This window comes from Condylostylus longicornis, unplaced genomic scaffold (genome assembly GCF_029603195.1).
Source record: "Condylostylus longicornis isolate FDR11 unplaced genomic scaffold, ASM2960319v2 ptg000162l, whole genome shotgun sequence".
In the NCBI taxonomy this organism is placed as follows: domain Eukaryota; kingdom Metazoa; phylum Arthropoda; class Insecta; order Diptera; family Dolichopodidae; genus Condylostylus; species Condylostylus longicornis.
Window position 1 is genome coordinate 445563 of NW_026578130.1, and position 16313 is coordinate 461875.

A 16313-nucleotide genomic window follows, 5' to 3' on the forward strand; every position below is an offset into this window, starting at 1 on the left:
TAGTTGAAAATTATTGTCAATTTAGTTGAAATACTAATTTGAAAATCAAAAATTTTTGCGCTTGTTCTCCGTTCAAATATTCTTGGGGACAAATTGAATTAAAAAGTTGATTGGTCTTGATCAGACTAGTAATTAGAATGTCAATATCTTGAAATGCCAGTCAAAATTACTTGACTGAACAAAATTGCGATTGATTTAGATAATTGACATTATACTTATGATTTATTGTCATAACAGTGCGGTAATCATAAAAAATTAATTTTTTATATAAATAATTTTATATCATACTATATTAATTTGGAAATTTTTATCCAAATTTAAGATTTGATCAAATTTTTTAATTAAAAATATAAAATTATTTATAAGTTTACAAATTCAAACAATGCTGTGAAATGAAACCTATATACAGAAAGTGTATGTTACGATAGTGAATTTTTATTGCTATGATTTCAATTATCACATTTTTTTTTACAATTTGGGAGTGTTAATGATTCGGGCTTGTGTCGCAATTTACAATTATATTAGCGCTGTAAAAATAATATATTGCCATATAAAAATTCAGAAAACTCATTCGAAATCAATTCATAACTCATCAATTGCCAGCGAATTAGAATCAATTTTCTTAATAAAATACTGATGATACTAATGATAATGACATTGATGATAATTCAAGCTATCAATCTCAACCTCATGTCAGTGTCAAAATTTATTTTATAAAATTTAACTAACTTGTTGTCAAACGTATTTTGATAATTTCGAGTTTTATTTCAAAAAAAATTTTTATTTTTCTTAAAAGATTTTAATGATCTATCTTATGTATGTTGTGTCATTCTGAATTTGACATTTTGACATCAAATTGATATTTACATTATTAGGGCTATTTTAATTGTTTTCTTTTTTTATAATCTCACCTTATTGCAACAGCTGATCTCATGCTATCTGATTTCATGAATTATAAATTAGAAGAATATTTTTTATCCTTTGAAATTTTAATTCATTATTAATTTTTTTCACATTTTTTCTTGTCATATTAAACTTTTCCTATATATATATATGTATATATAAAATTAAAATAATAAATTATGTACTTTAAATTTAAAAAATTATTTTTTTTTTAATTTTTTTTTATAATTTTTTTAATTTTTTTAATATTAAGAATTTATTTGAATTTTTCAATTCTATTTTTTTTTGCTTTGAATTTAATTTTGATATTTTTGGAAATTTATATTTTTGTATATTTTTTGTGTGTCTGAATTTTATTTTGACATCTTTCAATTTCATTTTTATCACAATAAACTTAAAGGCACTAGAAAAGACATTTTGACTTTTTTTTCAGAATTTGTGTAATTTTTTTTTTTAATTTTTTGTAAAATATTTTTATAATTTTATTTTTTTATTTCTTGAATAAATTTACGGGGGGGAAAAAAGTGGGAAATTATCCAATAATCCTTTTTGAAGTAATTATAATTTTTATTTTTTTTCTTTCCGAATTTTTATAAATTTTTTATTAAATAATTTGTTATCAAAGTTTTAAGAGAAATTGGCATTAATTAAAAAATTACTTTTAAATATTTCTATTTTTTTTTATTTTTAAAATGTTTATGCAATAATTTATTATATTCTCTCTCTTTCTCTCTCTCTTTCACTCTCACTTTCTCATTCTCTCTTCATAACAATTAATTTTTTTTTCATTTTTTTTGTATTTTCTATTTTCATTTATAATGCATAATTACCGCTATTTTGAAAAAATGATTTCTTTTCCGAACGAAAAACTAACAGTAACTAAGCAAAAAAATGTAATCCGTTATGATCTGAAATTTTTTCATTTTTCTTTTGTTTTGAATTTTTGTTTTTGTTTTCTCTTTTTTGCTTTTGTTATTATTTAATATACAAAATAATGTTATTTGCTCGGCTTTATACGAATATAACTGAACTTTATTGTACACGAAAGTGGAAAAAACTGAAAAAAAAAAATATAATTATTTTTTCTTAAAAAATCATGAAAGAAAAAATGAAAATAATAAAATTAAAAGGAAAATAGATGAAAGTGTATAGAAAGCATTGCCGATATACAAAGTCTGAAGGCCAAATAGTTTTTGATTATTTTTCAAAACTAAAAGAAAAAAATAAAAAAATGAATAGGGAAGAAAATGAAAAAAATTAATATTAAACATTTTACCGTTATATGTGGAAAATTAAAAAATTATTTGCAACACAACGGCAACACTAAAACGTATTTCTATACTTCGGTTTCTTCTTTCTTTTTCCGTTTGTGTGTTTTATGTTTTTTGAATAAAGGAATTTTTTTTTGCAACAAACAAAGAGAAAACACGCAATGAAAATATAAAATACTTGTTGTACATTAGTCTTTCATATTCTGGTAGCACCATGGTCTTCATTATCTAATACTTAATTTTAGAAAAAAAAAAATAAACATTATTATGGGCGAGAGAAATAAATATCATGCGGATACCTGTAAATTCCATTGTAATTTCTGAAATATGTCTCTTATATCAATGTGCATTTATGGCCCTTTATCTTAATGCACTAGAATTTGTAATAAAAACATGTTCTATTTTGATTCTATTTTAAATAACGGTTAATGTTTAATCTTAACTGTATTCTCAGCTTTTTTTTTAAATTCCATAGGTTCTCCTACTTACTATATATATAGCCTTTTTCATAATTTTTTCTACTACATGTTTGTAATAATATGAGACCATATTTTTAACAGTTTTTCATAGATTTTTCAGCATTCCATTACCTTGATTTGACATCCTAATTTCTGAAATAATATGTTACAGCAAAATTCAACAGTTCCGAATTCGAATATGCGATTTTTTTTGAATTTATTGAATTTTGGAGCAGCGTTTACCCATTAAATACATTGTTCATGCATTCTGTTTGATATATTATGATACAAATTTGATGATAGTTTGATGGCATGAAAAATTTCCATGCAATTTGATAAATCGAAAAGCAATGGACAGTTTACATGAATAAAATGCTATTCAATTCTCGTCAAACAAAATCCATGAACAATGTTTGATTTAAAAATTGATTTTTTGCAATGAAAACAATATAAGTTTCGAGGGCTCAATAGAACAGTAAAATTTACAGAATACATGCTTTGGTTGTTGCTTTTACTAATATTATAATGTGATATACGTAGATACCAGTTATACCTTATAACAGTTATACCGTTATGAATACCTTAAAATATTTTCGAATTCAAAAAATTGTAATCAAACTCAGAAAATCAAATTTTCTTTTTTAAAAAATTTATTTTAAATAAAAAATATTTTATTAAATATATGTGAACGCTTTTATAAAAGCGGATTAAGATAAGACTCATCTGAAACCGATTTTGACCTGCAAAGACAAAAAAAAAGAAAATATGTATTAAAATTATGTATTATAATATGTATTAAAAAATTATAACTAGTACTACTATGGTTTATGTTAAGGGTTTGGGTAAGGGTGCATCTGAATTTGTTAATTAATTTCAGTTAGCATAGTCAATATAACAAACAGCAAGCAAATACTAAAATTGTGTACTAAGGTTAAAGTAGAGGGAAAAATATCAGTAAATAGTTAATTCTGATCTTCTTATACTATAGGATGATACGTTCTATCATACGTTTGGAATTTATTTTGTTACGTGATGACCCTTAATATTTATTTAAGAGTGAACCATTTTGTACCTTTTCTCATTATTTGATTCTTCTAAATTTTCAATTTGAATTTCATCCGATAATTTTAATAGGATTTCGTCCAAATTTTGTATAATATCTGAAAAAGTAGGTCTTTGACTTGGAACTGCATTCCAACAAGATAGCATGAGATCATACCTAAAAGAATATATTTTAAAATTAGTATAATTAATTAAAAATTGTTATAAAATTTTAAATAACGTCTTATTGTTATACTTACAATGATTGACCACAATTTTTTGGTTTCTCCATTCGATAACCATTCTTTAATAATTGTAATAATTTTGTAGTTGGTATTGAAGGATATGGTGTACCACCAAGTGTTGCAATTTCATATAAAAGAATACCATAAGACCATCTGAAATCAAAAAACAAAAAAAAAATTAATAAATTTTTTTATTCCGAATTAATATTGAAAACTGAACTTGGTTTCAGTATTAACTTAATTTGGTTTTTGTATATGCTAACAATTATTTCGTGTATAACAAAGAGAGCTTTTCTAATTCAATAAAAATTAAGGCATTTTATAATTTGGTCTGGTCTAGCGTGTTGTGTTACCATAAGTTTAAAGAAAACTTTCAAGAAAACGGACTTGCGTACTTAAAATATTTTCGAAAAGTTTTCGAATTGAAATATACAAGAAGATAAAACTGTTATATGAAAAATATATTTGCGTGTATTAAAGGTAACGGATAAATCAATAAATTTTGTAAGAAATATTGTAATATTTATTCTATGCTCCACAGGTGGTTTTTTTCCGGAATTCCAAAAAAAAAAAAAAAAGGAACCAATTTTAAGAATAACAGTAAAATTTCATTAACAAACCTCAAGCTTTTCAACTCTCCTCGAAAATTGTTATACAACATAATAAATATTATGTATATAATGAAATTTTATATACTAGCGCCCTAATTCAATGCAATGTATACGATTTCATTTGAAAATTATTTTGGGGTTCAGTTCATATCGTATTTATTCTTTTATAAAAAATTTAATGTATTAGAAGAATTCGGAAGAATTTATGTGGCTTTTGTATAATATTTTAGAATGTATATATGTATGTACTATGTACATAAAGGATACGGATGAGAGAAAGTGAATTAGTGTGTTTTCTCTTATCATTCACGGATGGTTGGAATTAAATAATATTCATATATAATGTAGAATTTATATATATATATAGAACTAAGAGTTATACAAAGAATTCATATTGTAAAATCATAAATTTCAAGGTCATTTGTTACATACATAATGACATGTGTGGTATGTATGTATTTATACAAGTGTATTTTATGGGTGTACGTGAACATTAAGTACATATGCCCTTGTTATAATATTTTTGCAGACAGAAGTGGGTCAATTTTTTTTTCTGTTTCGTTTCGTTTTGTTCTGTTTTTAGAGCAGATAAGGATTATATAAAAAAAAAAATTAGGTTCTTTGCCTCTTCCTTACACATCATTTAATAAATTTTATGATATTTTTCTCTTTGTTTTTCGTTTTCTTTTGTTTTTCGTGTTGCTCTGAGATTTTTAAAACGAAAACGATTAATTGTTGTGTATGAAAAAAAGTGCCTGAAAGAAAAAAAGAGATGAAAAATCAAAAATGCGGTTAAGAGATTTCAAACACATTAAACACAAAGTGTCATTCCATGTGAGACAGAATTGTTTTTGTGTTTCAGACTTAGTAAGAAAGTATATGCGGTACAAGTAATTAAGAAATCATTTATTTTAACGAATAAAAAATATAATGGGAAAGAAAATTAATTTATTTTATGTATAAGCATGCCTACTGTTGGTATCTCTACTCCCTAACCCACCGGAGATTATGTTATAAGTGAAACAAAAATCAGTAAATGGAATTTTTTTTCCTGGTCTGAATACCTTCAGAAATTCTTTTTAATTAAAAATTTTCTTTATTATATTTTTTTTTTTCTTAGTTTTTCAGTGTGCGTTCAAATTTATGGTGGTGTAGTCTGATTGCTACATTTACAAATGATTGACAGGAGTAAATGAAAGTATTATTTTTTTTTATAATTTTTAAACTGTTCAATTCTATTTTGAATCAAAGTCTTTCCATTTAAAAAATTTGATTGAAATTATTAATTAATTTTTTATGTCTTGTTTATACAAAATATTTTTGATTTGTTTCAATATAATTTAAGAAAAAAGGAACAAGGAAATTTTAAGAATTGTTAAATTTATTTTACAATTGACTAATTTATTAAATTTGCCCCTAATTTTTTGACATTAATCATCTGTAACAAAACTTAAGGGGTAAAATCATGTTCTAGCCTTATAAAATTTAATTACGCAACATTTTACATCTCTCTACATTTAAAGTAGAATTTTATTGATTTTTGTTGATCAAGGTTTTTTTTTATTAGCAATTTTTAAAATTTTATGTTTTTGGTAAAATAAGGAAATTAAGATTAAATTTTGTGTTTATATACGGGAAGTTTACAATAATTAAGGATGAAAAAAAGGAAAATTGATTTCGAGAAATTAATAAATGAGAAAGTGAGTTTTCATTTTTGACATAAGCATAAAATTTTACCCCTTAATCGAATTGCTTATTAGACTCCTGAGTCATGTACACATAGTTAATAAAATTATAAACGAAATTTAATCCACTTTTTATTCTCATCTTGAAATAAAATCACTATTCTCAATTTAGCACTAATCTAAAAATGCCATGATTTAGCTTTAATTTAAAATTTCTTGCGAGGTTTTAGTCACTTATTTTCTTTATAAAGATTATTTACATCTACTATTGTTTGACATTCAAAAGTGACATTTTCTAGAAAGATTATTTTTTTCTTTCTTAAAATTTTCTTCTATTTACGCATTCATCTTCTTTATCTTGAATTTAATTGAGAATTTTAACAAAATGGCGTGTAAAAATTCCTCTTTTTTTCTACTTAGAAGAATTAATCACTAGGACGATGTAAAAATAACACAAAAATATTTTATATATAATATTAAGCAAAAAGATTTACAGTTAATTCTGTCTGACCATTCTTAATGGGTTTAATAATGACGTACTCATCACAAACGCATTATTTTTTTTTTGTTTTCATTATACGAATTTAAAAAAAAATTTCTAAAACCTTGAAGGTCACATTTTATGTACTTTTGTTAACCAAGGTCTTTTTTGATTTTTCAGATTTAAACATAAGGGTTTCATAAAATAAAATCAAAATAAGAAAAATCAAATTTATGACTGTAATTTTTCCATTTCAAAGTACATTATTATTATAATCATGATCTGCCCATATTAGGTTGGTTCACAGAGCGCGTTTATGAAATTGGAGGATGGAGAAAATTTTGTGGAATTTAATCTATAATATAATGAAATAAGAAAATATTATTATTTTTATTTAAAAAAACATTTTTGATTTTGAAATTTAAAAATGCGTGTAAAATTTTTTTTGTGATTTTTCATATGTAGTTTTGGAAACGGCTCTCTTGATAATCGCAAGCGCAATCACGTTTTTTGGCGTTATTTGGCTTTTAAAAGAGCAAATGGACATAAGAACATAAGAGCAAATGGACAAGCAATGAAAATATGAAAGCAGTATTGCAGTAATGATAAAAGGGATAGGTTGATGTTGACAACTGACCTTAATATTTTGTTGTAACGTTAACGTGTCAAGATTAACTATACTGTATACATCATGTTGTATTTATCTAACTAATATGAGGTGAGGAGTTTTCTGTGCAGAGACTACTAGGAAGCAGACAACACTGTGATTTATACTTTTCCTGAGATGGGCATAGAGAATATGGAAGAAGCTTCGGAAACCTTCCGTTTTGTAGGCTTCAGTATAAAGAAAAATACCAAGATTAACGTGGGAATAGAATAAGGAAAACTAAAATATGATAACACGATATGGCCGAAGTACGATTTGGTACCTGGAAAAGGGTAAAACAATCTATAGTAAAATAATCAAAGAGAAGTAAACAGAAAAACAAATTTTATTAAGTAAAATAATGAAGCACGATTAAATCTGAAGTATTACGAGAAATGATCTTGGACTTTACACAACTATCACAATTCGACATATCGAATCAAGACGACTAAAAAAAAATATGCAATATATAAGAAAATTTCTAATCTTTATCTCGTAGTTCAACTTGTTATCATTAACATTCTCTGTGAATCTTAATGTCAGTGGTTCATTCTCTCTTCTTTATAACTTTTATTTAATTCTCATTAAAAACTTCATAAAATTTCATTTGAAATAAAGTTCTAAGAAATGTTCTTCTTTACAAAATATTTTCGAGTACTTCAAATAAACTGGTAATACAAACTTCTACTCCTTTTTTGAAGGTCAAATTCGATCAAGGATAAAAAATTTAAATTTTAAATTTTCTTAAATTTTGAGTACAACTTTAATCTTTTAATTTTATTTATTTTTTCTTTTTTGCGTATAAGTTGAATTTATAAAAATTTATATCCACTTAATTATCGACCGCATGGAATACAATAAGGGAAGTTTGTGATGGGATCAATTTTTGTATGTCGAATTTTTGAATGTTGGCGAAAACGCATTTCTCTATTATGGGAAACTACAAAAATTTATTTGTACCGACATGATTGTCGGTCTGTTTGTGTATGCACTAGTGTGTTTCATTTGAAGCCGAATTGATTTTCGTGAAAATTTTCATAAATTTGCGTTTGCTTTGCTTATGTTATGGATTGATCAACTTTAGGAATATGTCAGAATTATTAATATATTTATTATGACAATATGAAGGAACTTCCACGATGTAGTGATGTTACATATTATAAACTAATTGACAGATTTTGTTTTTAAATTTAATATTTTAGGTTTCGTTTACTACTGGAATTAACTGAAGAATTTGTCATTATTCGGATATTCGGCGAGCAACACAATGTGAGTCTCTTCTGTAAGATTAAAATTTTCATTTTCCTGGATATTTTAACCATAAACTTTGTATAACGCTTTCGCTAAACCAAAAAATACCCTTTACGTTCGGTTTTTGGCTGACCACATCCACATTAGACTTTTTTGTTTTTTCAATCGATTATAAAAAATATTTTCGTATAAAATTCAAGGACATTTTCTATAATCTAAAAAATTAAAAATTTTTTTTTTTTATTTTAATAAATCCTTGGACCTATTTATATACTGATCAATTCAAATTCATTTATATAACAATATTATTGAATGTATTGAACTGAATTTTTGTTATACACTCTATAAATTGCAAATACCCAAAAAATCATTCCTTATTTCTTATTAAATCTCGGTTAAAAAAAATTTATTTCGATTACAATATAAAAAAGCGGAAAAATTATTTGGTTGGAATCCTGTTAACAACGAATAATGGTCCTAAATCAACTAGAATATTTTCTTGTTTGATGACAATGGTCTTGTTAATAATAAAAATAATAAATATATTTAGGATGTCCGCAAAAATATAAAAAAAAAATTTTTATCCAAATATTTTATGCCATCTTTAATTTTCATTACTTTTGTTTTTTTCTTCACTGTTAATCTTTATGGTGCTGTACAATATGTACGATTATATTTGTATAATACCTAAATATTGTTATATACAAACTGTTATACATTTATGTAGATAAATTGTTATAATTTTCATTTGAAATTTTCATTTTGTCTTTGTTTTTTGGGTCAAAATGTTGTCAACTATAATAAATGTCCGAAAATAAATTAGAAATATAATTCTTAATGAAAAAATATGATGAACAATTATTAAATAACCATGGATGGATATGAGTTTATGTACATATTAAGTATATATGTAAGTATAACAGTTAACCAGCTAATAAAGCTAAGTTGTGGAATGAAAATTTTCTAGTTTTATGTTATTTAATTTTGATTTTAAGGATTATTAAGCATTTTCATAAATTTTCTAGGAATAAATTGTATTTGGGTCCATTTTATTTATACATACAGATAGATATACAAAGTATAAAATGAAAATTTTCATATTCATCCCAAAGGATATTTTTGAATTTTAATTGAAAAGAATAAATAGTTTAAATATACCCAAATGAATTTATATTTGAATAAAGGAAAATATTTTGTAAAAAGAAAGTTTTTAATTTATATATATGTATGTACGTATGTATTATTGTAATTGTATACAAAGCAAATAATTAAGGACTTTAAGTTATAAAGTACTTAAAAGTAACTCAATAGAGTTTTATTCTAAATAATATTATAATTTATTGCTTTACAAAAAAATTGAAAACTTAAAATGTTCTCTTAATTAATTGGTTAACTTTAATTTGCTTTCCATTTTAAATATTCAAGATTAAATGCATACAGAACAACTACAGTATTTTATAATCAAAATTAAAATTTGAAGATGCTTCGAAATGTTTGCCTGTATTAGGTAAAAGCAGTTTTCATGAAATAAAGAGGTTCAAAACAGAAATTGGTATGATATAATCCGATCGAAATTGAAAAAAAAATGAAAATGCTTGTAAGATGGTGTTTCTGGAATAGGATTGAGGATGCTTCACATTTCATGGTTTCAAAAGTTCATGTTGGTTAATTTTAACATGATGAGTTCGTTAGTTCTGAAAAATCAATATTATTAATAGAAAATAAGTTTAGAGAAAAATTTTAAATATTGAGAAAATTTAAAAAACTTATGATAGGAAAAATTACTCTTAATATTTAAGACAAATTCAATTTCACTGTCGAACTACTTATGTCAATCCCAAGCGTTCTAAAGGCATCACATTTATACAATCATTGAGCCGCCATCTCATCCGCAAATTACATTTTCTAGTTAGCCTATTCAATTGAGGTCGATCACAGAGAGACAATGTGCAATAATTCCCTACTGATTACATGTGTCAATAATTTTAAATCTATATAGACCATCAAATAAAATAAATTTTTTCTAATGCAAATTGGAAGTCGTTATAAATTTCTTGGTGTATGCATTAGAATTTTTTCTTTAAGAAAGTAATTAATTTTCATTATCTTTTCAGGATATTTCCTAAAAAAAAATTTAACAAAAGTTTTATTATTTTACAAATTTACAATGAAATTAAAGTTTATGTTAAAAAGCAAAAATATTTCTATAAGTAACATTTATTGTCTGATGCTTTTTCGCCTTAGACTTCATAACATTGAATAGATAAGGAAAACATTTTCAAAAAGATATTAATAATTTTATATAGGTGTTGGTCGCTCTATTATTCAGATAAAATTTATATTTATACATACTATATAATTAATTTTACTATTCCCATACCGCAATTAAATATTGTTTTCCTTGTAATTTCATAGAAAAAATGTAGTATTTAGGTTTTTCAAGGTCTTTTTCCAATAAGTCAAAAGGATCCTCTTTTAGTGGAAAAAATTAAAAGATTTCACTAACAGATAATCATTTGAAATCCCTTAATCATTTAAAAAGCTTCTTATTAACTAGAATCATTCCAATATTGTATAGAAAAAATAAATCACCTTCTAATTACAATTCGTTTTTTGTTTTCTTGTATATTAAATTTGTTAAACGCATTTACGATTTTGTAAATAATTTTTAATGAAGTTTTATTAAAAGTTTTCCTAGAAAATTTTCATTTTAAAGAAAATTATACAATTTCAGATTTTTCTTATTATTTCGGTAAAAAAAAATATAAAATTAATTATAATAAATTGTTAAAGTAGAAATGCAGATTTTTTAAATAGGGCATTCCAAAATGTTGGAATTTGAATTGGACAAAAAAGTAGCTAAGAAAACAAATAAATAACCATAATGGTATATGACAATCGTCGTCAGCAACTTTTGTAGTATATAGGTCAAATATATACTATGTGAGTATAAACATGGGCCACCCCAGTTTCTTACATTATCCACTTACAAGAAGAAATGACATTTTCATAAGGCAACCGCTAACGAATGATGAGCCGCATTTTAAAGTTGAATGGGTCACATGCTACCAATGTGCCGCACTTTGTCGACGGTTGGTATATGAAAAAAGCTCGTTATTGAGGTGCCAGCTATTGGACATTTTCGGAAATTTACGAAATTTTAAAATAAAAGATTATTTTTAAAATAAAGCAAGGATAGCAATTCATACAGGTGAAACAGATAACTTGGCAAAGAAACGAGTCAATTATGCTCGAATACCGTTGATTTGAATACCGTTTTTCCGGCGGATGCCAACTGAACTACAAAGCTCTATCAGTAATTTGTTCTCAGCAACATTTATGTTTAAAATTTTTTTTGTTTTACTTATAAATTTTGGTGTTCCGCCGATTTTTACTGATTTTTAATTAGAAAATCTTTCTGATATTTCAATAATAAGTGACAGACATCAAACTGGTAAATTTTGTGCGGTTAACTTTTGAAAATATTCGATTACAACTCTAATAATAAGTAATTCGCCACAAAACAAGACAATTTCTGCATTTCCAAAAAAAAATTTCTTTCCCAAAAAGTATTCTTTCCAATATTCATCCTAAAATTAAAAAATATAATTTCATAGATTAAAGTGGAAGGAAGTTTAATATAACTTAAAAGTGAAAACTGATAGACCAATTTCATTTTATAATAATTTTTTTTTTAAATTATTTTGAAAGTTGCAAAAAAAAAATTATAATATAAGAAAATTTCAAAAGAATTTTTCATTTTTTTTTTTTGTAACACAATGTCATCTAAATAAGACACTTATAAATTTAATAAAACTGCCGGTCTTTTAGGACTTTTTTTTGTTTTGTTTTAAACTATCACTTCTTTTTTTTGTTACAGTTCGTTAAATTTTATAGCTTTGTTGAAGGACAAAAGTTAAATGTTTTTTTTGCAAATAAAAAAAGAAGATAAGCAAAGTAACTAGAGGGCGTAATTATCCCGAATCGGAAAGGAAATTTTGAATTAAAAGAGTTTATTTTTGAAGTTAAAGAGAACAAATAGAATTGTTCTTTATGTCTTGTGTTATTTGTATAACAGTACCAACGTCAATCACCATTTGTCAAAATTTGATCTACGTAAATAATGACAGTTTTCGATTAATCGAGTTTGTCAAATTAATTTTTACTTTTGTGCTTAAATATGTCATTGGGTTCAGGCCTCATTTATAGCCATAAAAACTCCAGACCAAATCTATAACGTTTCAATTTTAAACCCCATTTTAACGTTTCTAATGTTTTGGTCGAGAAAAATATGAAAAAAAGTTTTTTTTATAAAGAAATCTGAAGGATATTTTATTTTTTTTTTTTGTGTAAAAAGACACCAAATATCTTGTTTGAGAAAAAATTGTATAATTTAATTTGCTTTTATGAGATTGAGTTTTTAACCATGATAAAATGGAGTTTGACAAAAAACAAGAGAAAAATTGTAAATTGTACTTTCTTGGTAAAAAATTTTTTCCGCATTGTTTTGGGCAATACGCAATATTATTTTATATTACTGTTATAATAACTTCTTGAAATTCTATAAAATTATTTCACCTTATACTTAAAAATAATTTGAAAAATTTAAAATTCTATTGTTATATTAAACTTACACATCACTTTGCGTTGTATAAACTTGATGAGTCATAGATTCTATTGCTAACCATTTAATTGGTAATTTTCCATTTCCCGTTTTTTTATAAACATTTTCTTGATAAACATCTCGGCTTAAACTTTAAAATAAAAAAATTTGCAAAATTTAAAATTGATTGTCATTTTTTTTTAGAGAAATACTTACCCAAAATCTGCAATTTTAACTGTCCTATCTTTACACACTAAAACATTTCTTGCTGCAAGATCTCTATGAACAATTTTACATTTTGACAAATATTCCTGAAATTAAAAAACAAAAAATTAATGTCAATATTGTCAAAATATTTTTTTAAATTTATAATAAAAAGAAAAACTTTTTAATTTTTTTAAATATTTTATTTACAATTTTTCTTGATATCAGTTCTGTTAAATTTATCACTAGAAAGGGTTAGTAAAATTGAAACTAAATATTATTTGCGTCCCGTTTACGTATTTAAATTACTTATGATTATGGTAGTTTGCAAACGGAACAGTCGTATCCGGAAATATATCGATTCCATATATATTTTAGAGTTTTAAAAATATCGTGCATAAATCCTTTTTTTCGAATTCGGCAAACATATAAAAGTAGCAACTTGCGTCTTTTACTTTGAAATAGCATAGGAGGACGTTACAATGGCAAAATGATCGTTGACATTAACCGTCATTTACCATTTAACATTTATAAAGATATAAGACAGCTCCATCTGTAAGAAAGTAGAATACTACTAATATTAATTCAATGGAAATTTTTTCATACTACTTATAAACAGTAGTATGAAGAATGGATGTGCAATCAAAGGAACGAGTTCAAGGGAGAAAAATTAAAAAATTTTTCTTCTCGAACTGGACATGAACCAGAGACCTACCGCTTTTTAAGCGGACGCTCTACAAAACTGAGCTACAGAGATATGAACAAATTGACGACGAATTGTTCGTTACATTACCTTATACTGTAATACTTAATACTGCTCTTAATCCGAAGAACATACATGGAATTTAAATGCACCGCAGTAATACTGATAAATTTTAATTAAGAAACATATTATTTTTTTAAAAAATTCAAATATTTTTTACATAATAAATGTAAATAATATTCCAACATACATTTTTTACTGTTATACGTACATACATACAAAATTTTTATATTTATAATTTATAATTGAAATTTTGTAATAACGGATCTTATACATATTTATAACGCTTTATAAAAAATAAATAATGAGAAAAAGATTTAAACAAATATTAATAAATTCGTGTTTTTTTCTCTTGCTACAATTTACATTATTCTCTTGCTACAATTTGTAGAATGTATGGTACTACATAAGTAGAACATGTTAAAAATAAGCTTTAATCCTTTATTATCCTCTTCTTTGAGTTGAAAAAAAAAGTAATAATCATGACGTATTTTATAACAAAAAAAATTTAAATAAAATTTTATGCACTTGAATAACTTTAAACATATTGCTTTTTAAAATAATAATGTTGAATGAATTTTTATAAATTTTAAATTTTAAGAATTTTGTTCAAAAATATTGAGTACATGAAGTTCATTTTGAACAAATTGAAAGATGAACAAAGTGAAAGAGCTTATCATTTATGCCAGAGTGCAACTAATAAATAAATATAACACTTTTATTTGAAAGGTTATCCGGCTTTAAAAGACTTAAACAAGATAAAATTTTTGCAATACAATTACCGCTGCGAATTTGAACGCCGACGGTAAAATATCCTCAATTAACATTTTGTTAACATTTGATAATTTTTTTTGGGATTATACGTTTTCACGTGTGTGTGACATTGTATTAAAAATACTGTTCAATTGATTTTATCGTTCCGCTCTTGTTCTGGGCTAATTACGGAAATCTGTCAGCCGTTGCCGCTAACTGCTTTGGTTCTGTTTTCACAGTTAGCTTTCGAGTTCAGTAACAAGACAAGTCGAAGCAAAAATTAGAATTCAAGAAATCTGTATCTCTCTGTCTTAATTTTCGTTTAGACACCGTAATTTGAGGACCTTGATTAATTTTTAAACGAAAATTATTATGAACTATTGAAATTTTCACTAAGTTCAATCAAAATTGATTTTTTAAAGAATTTTATAATAAATGAAGTGGCTTTAATTTACACTGTTAATGTTTCCAAATTTTCAATCAATATTCTATCAAAAATATTATATACGATACTGTACCATGGATGTTATAACGAAGATATCTTTAAAATTAAATTTATAAATAAAAAAAAATGCAAAGAAACATAAAAAAAAATTTATAACATTATTGATGCGATTTTTTTTAAGCATCATATTTTGTACATTTAAGTTTTATATTTTAGTGAAAAATAAATTTGTTTAAAAAAGTTTTTTCCTTAAAGTTTATTTTCTGAAATATTTTCATCTTATAAAAAAGTTTTAAATTTTTTCTTTAAAACCATTGGGCAGATGTTCACAACTTTTATTTGCCTCCAATGAATTAGAATTAAAAATTAAGAAAATTTGCATATTAACCAGGCCTTTTTGTTTTGAAAGTTTTAGAGTTCTGTTTTCAAAAAATTTGTATCACAACCCAGAATAGAACAAAAAAAACAGAACTCAAGCGGTAAACGACAACGGCGGAAAGTTTCCGACAACAACAGCGGGACGACAATATCAACTGTTTAATATTTTGCATATGATTAATGTCACAAACTAGGCCTTTAGGCATTATACCACCGTCGGTTAAATTCGTGATGGTAATTTCGCTTTACAGTTCTATTTTTATATGAATATTCTATATGAATTTCGACATTTCGCTGCGGAAAATCGTTCTTGTTCTGTTTTCAACTTAAACAAACCATGTGAACCACTGGTTATATGTTGCTAATGCCTGGTAATGTACATACATAATATATACAATTGAATATCTTTGAAAATATTCCAAAAAAATAAAAGAAAACAACAAAAATATAAGCGTCTACTACATTAAGATTTTATGAATGTACGTTAAATTACTAACAAGCACGAAAAAGAGAACAACATTTTTCTTTACAAAAAAAAAAAAGAAAAAAAAAAACCTCAACTTTCTGACGTTAAT

At 24.7% G+C, this 16313-nt stretch overlaps 2 protein-coding genes across 3 annotated transcripts in view; both read right to left on the reverse strand.

Annotated features, from left to right (window-relative positions):
• The window catches only part of LOC129616118 (glycine receptor subunit alpha-2-like), a 37548-nt gene extending 36473 nt beyond the window's left edge, over positions 1-1075 (reverse strand). For both annotated transcript variants that reach the window (XM_055531588.1, XM_055531589.1), the window contains exon 1: positions 912-1075. In XM_055531588.1, the coding sequence (XP_055387563.1) occupies positions 912-949 (38 nt within the window). In that variant the 5' untranslated portion in view covers positions 950-1075. The remainder of the gene's footprint in view (positions 1-911) is intronic.
• Positions 1076-3259: 2184 nt separating this feature from the next.
• LOC129616085 (tyrosine-protein kinase receptor torso) overlaps positions 3260-16313 on the reverse strand; it is a 79807-nt gene continuing 66753 nt past the window's right edge. The window contains exons 14-18 of the mRNA XM_055531555.1: positions 13412-13506; positions 13227-13346; positions 3934-4071; positions 3705-3851; positions 3260-3372 (exon numbers count right to left, since the gene is read on the reverse strand). Coding sequence (XP_055387530.1) covers positions 3327-3372; positions 3705-3851; positions 3934-4071; positions 13227-13346; positions 13412-13506 — 546 coding nt within the window. The 3' untranslated portion in view covers positions 3260-3326. The remainder of the gene's footprint in view (positions 3373-3704; positions 3852-3933; positions 4072-13226; positions 13347-13411; positions 13507-16313) is intronic.